At 31.4% G+C, this 1,386-nt stretch overlaps 1 protein-coding gene across 1 annotated transcript in view; it reads right to left on the reverse strand.

The window, feature by feature from the left end:
* Positions 1-426: 426 nt before the first annotated feature.
* The window catches only part of LOC108694003, a 46,860-nt gene continuing 45,900 nt past the window's right edge, over positions 427-1,386 (reverse strand). The window contains exons 7-8 of the mRNA XM_018203248.1: positions 1,295-1,301; positions 427-603 (exon numbers count right to left, since the gene is read on the reverse strand). Of these exons, the coding sequence (XP_018058737.1) occupies positions 427-603; positions 1,295-1,301 (184 nt within the window). The remainder of the gene's footprint in view (positions 604-1,294; positions 1,302-1,386) is intronic.

Here is a 1,386-nt window from a genome sequence, read left to right on the forward strand (position 1 = left end):
TAGATTCGTAGACGATCCACATTTATTTCTATTCTTCCAATATTTCCTGTATATTGAAGTTATCAATAATCAATACATAAATTAATTATAAATATTAATTGTCTGGAAATACTATCATTTTTATATTAATACGTTGAGCCAATTAATTTGTACTTGGTGCAGAGGGCAGATACTTAATAATATTGTTTTGTCGTGACGTATATTTTTTATTTGACATCACCTCGTATTTACACTCATGAAAGTCCATAATAATTATATTAATTGTTACGTGATAATTACAATGAATGTGCGGCCGGTAAACGTTTAAAACCGCATGTCAACGATAGTAAGGAGTAACAAGTCGGTTAACGATTTCCTTTTATTTCCGTGCTGCAAAGGCCAAGCCTCTCTCGCGCTTCTCTAGTCAATGTTATTTAAGGAAATTAACTAGTCGGCATGATATGGATGCTGTTGCGGCGACTCGCCCTCGAATAGAGCCATCTTCAGCCGCTTATTCTTGGCCCTGCGGTTCTTGAACCAGAATTGCACGTTCTTCGGCTCTAGACGTGGAAACTTCTGGCGATAGGGCATCTTGTTCAGTTCCTCCGTGTACGATAGAATGAGCTATGGACCGATCATAAAATCGTTTTTTTTTCAGTGAATTTCCCATGAAAAGTGCAAATTAAAAATTTTCCACAGCAACTTTTAGTTATCTTGAGGCGCCATATTAATTGTATAACGTTAAAAACGAGAAATGACATGCAATAAATTAATTGCTACGTATAGCTTTACCTTTTTTAATTTTCCTTTAAAAACATAATAATTTCGTAATTCTGAAATCTAAAATATGCGGTAAACTGAGATATCTGTTCAATGGCGGTATTTGACAACTGAAAAAGATGTACCAATATTTTTGAAATTTAGGAATTATTTTATATTTCTACATGACATATCGAATAGATAGTTGTTTTGTCGCATATTTTAGTCGCAGATTTCACAATTACGAACTTATTATATTTTTATAAGAGAAAATAAAAAATAAAACTCTACGTAACAATTCATTTATTGCATTTCTCGCCTTTGACATTACACAAGTGATATCGTCTCGAGACAGATCAAGCTTTTAATGAAGTTATTTTAAAAAATTCGAAGCAAGGAAGTTTAAATGTCAACTATACATTCCTTTCCTACTAATTCATGAAATTTACCAATATAAAATAGAATATGCATAAATGTTTTAATGTAGGAAACATTTGGAATGAATAAAATTTGATTTATGACTGAAATATTTTGTTCCGAGTGTAATTATATCTACAAATATGCTATCATAATTCATAGAAATTTCTCATAATATGCTAATGTCGCCATCGAATAAGGGACAAATTAGTACGATAACATATATATATA

The sequence above is a fragment of the Atta colombica genome, unplaced genomic scaffold (assembly GCF_001594045.1).
Source record: "Atta colombica isolate Treedump-2 unplaced genomic scaffold, Acol1.0 scaffold112, whole genome shotgun sequence".
NCBI classification, from domain to species: Eukaryota; Metazoa; Arthropoda; class Insecta; order Hymenoptera; family Formicidae; genus Atta; species Atta colombica.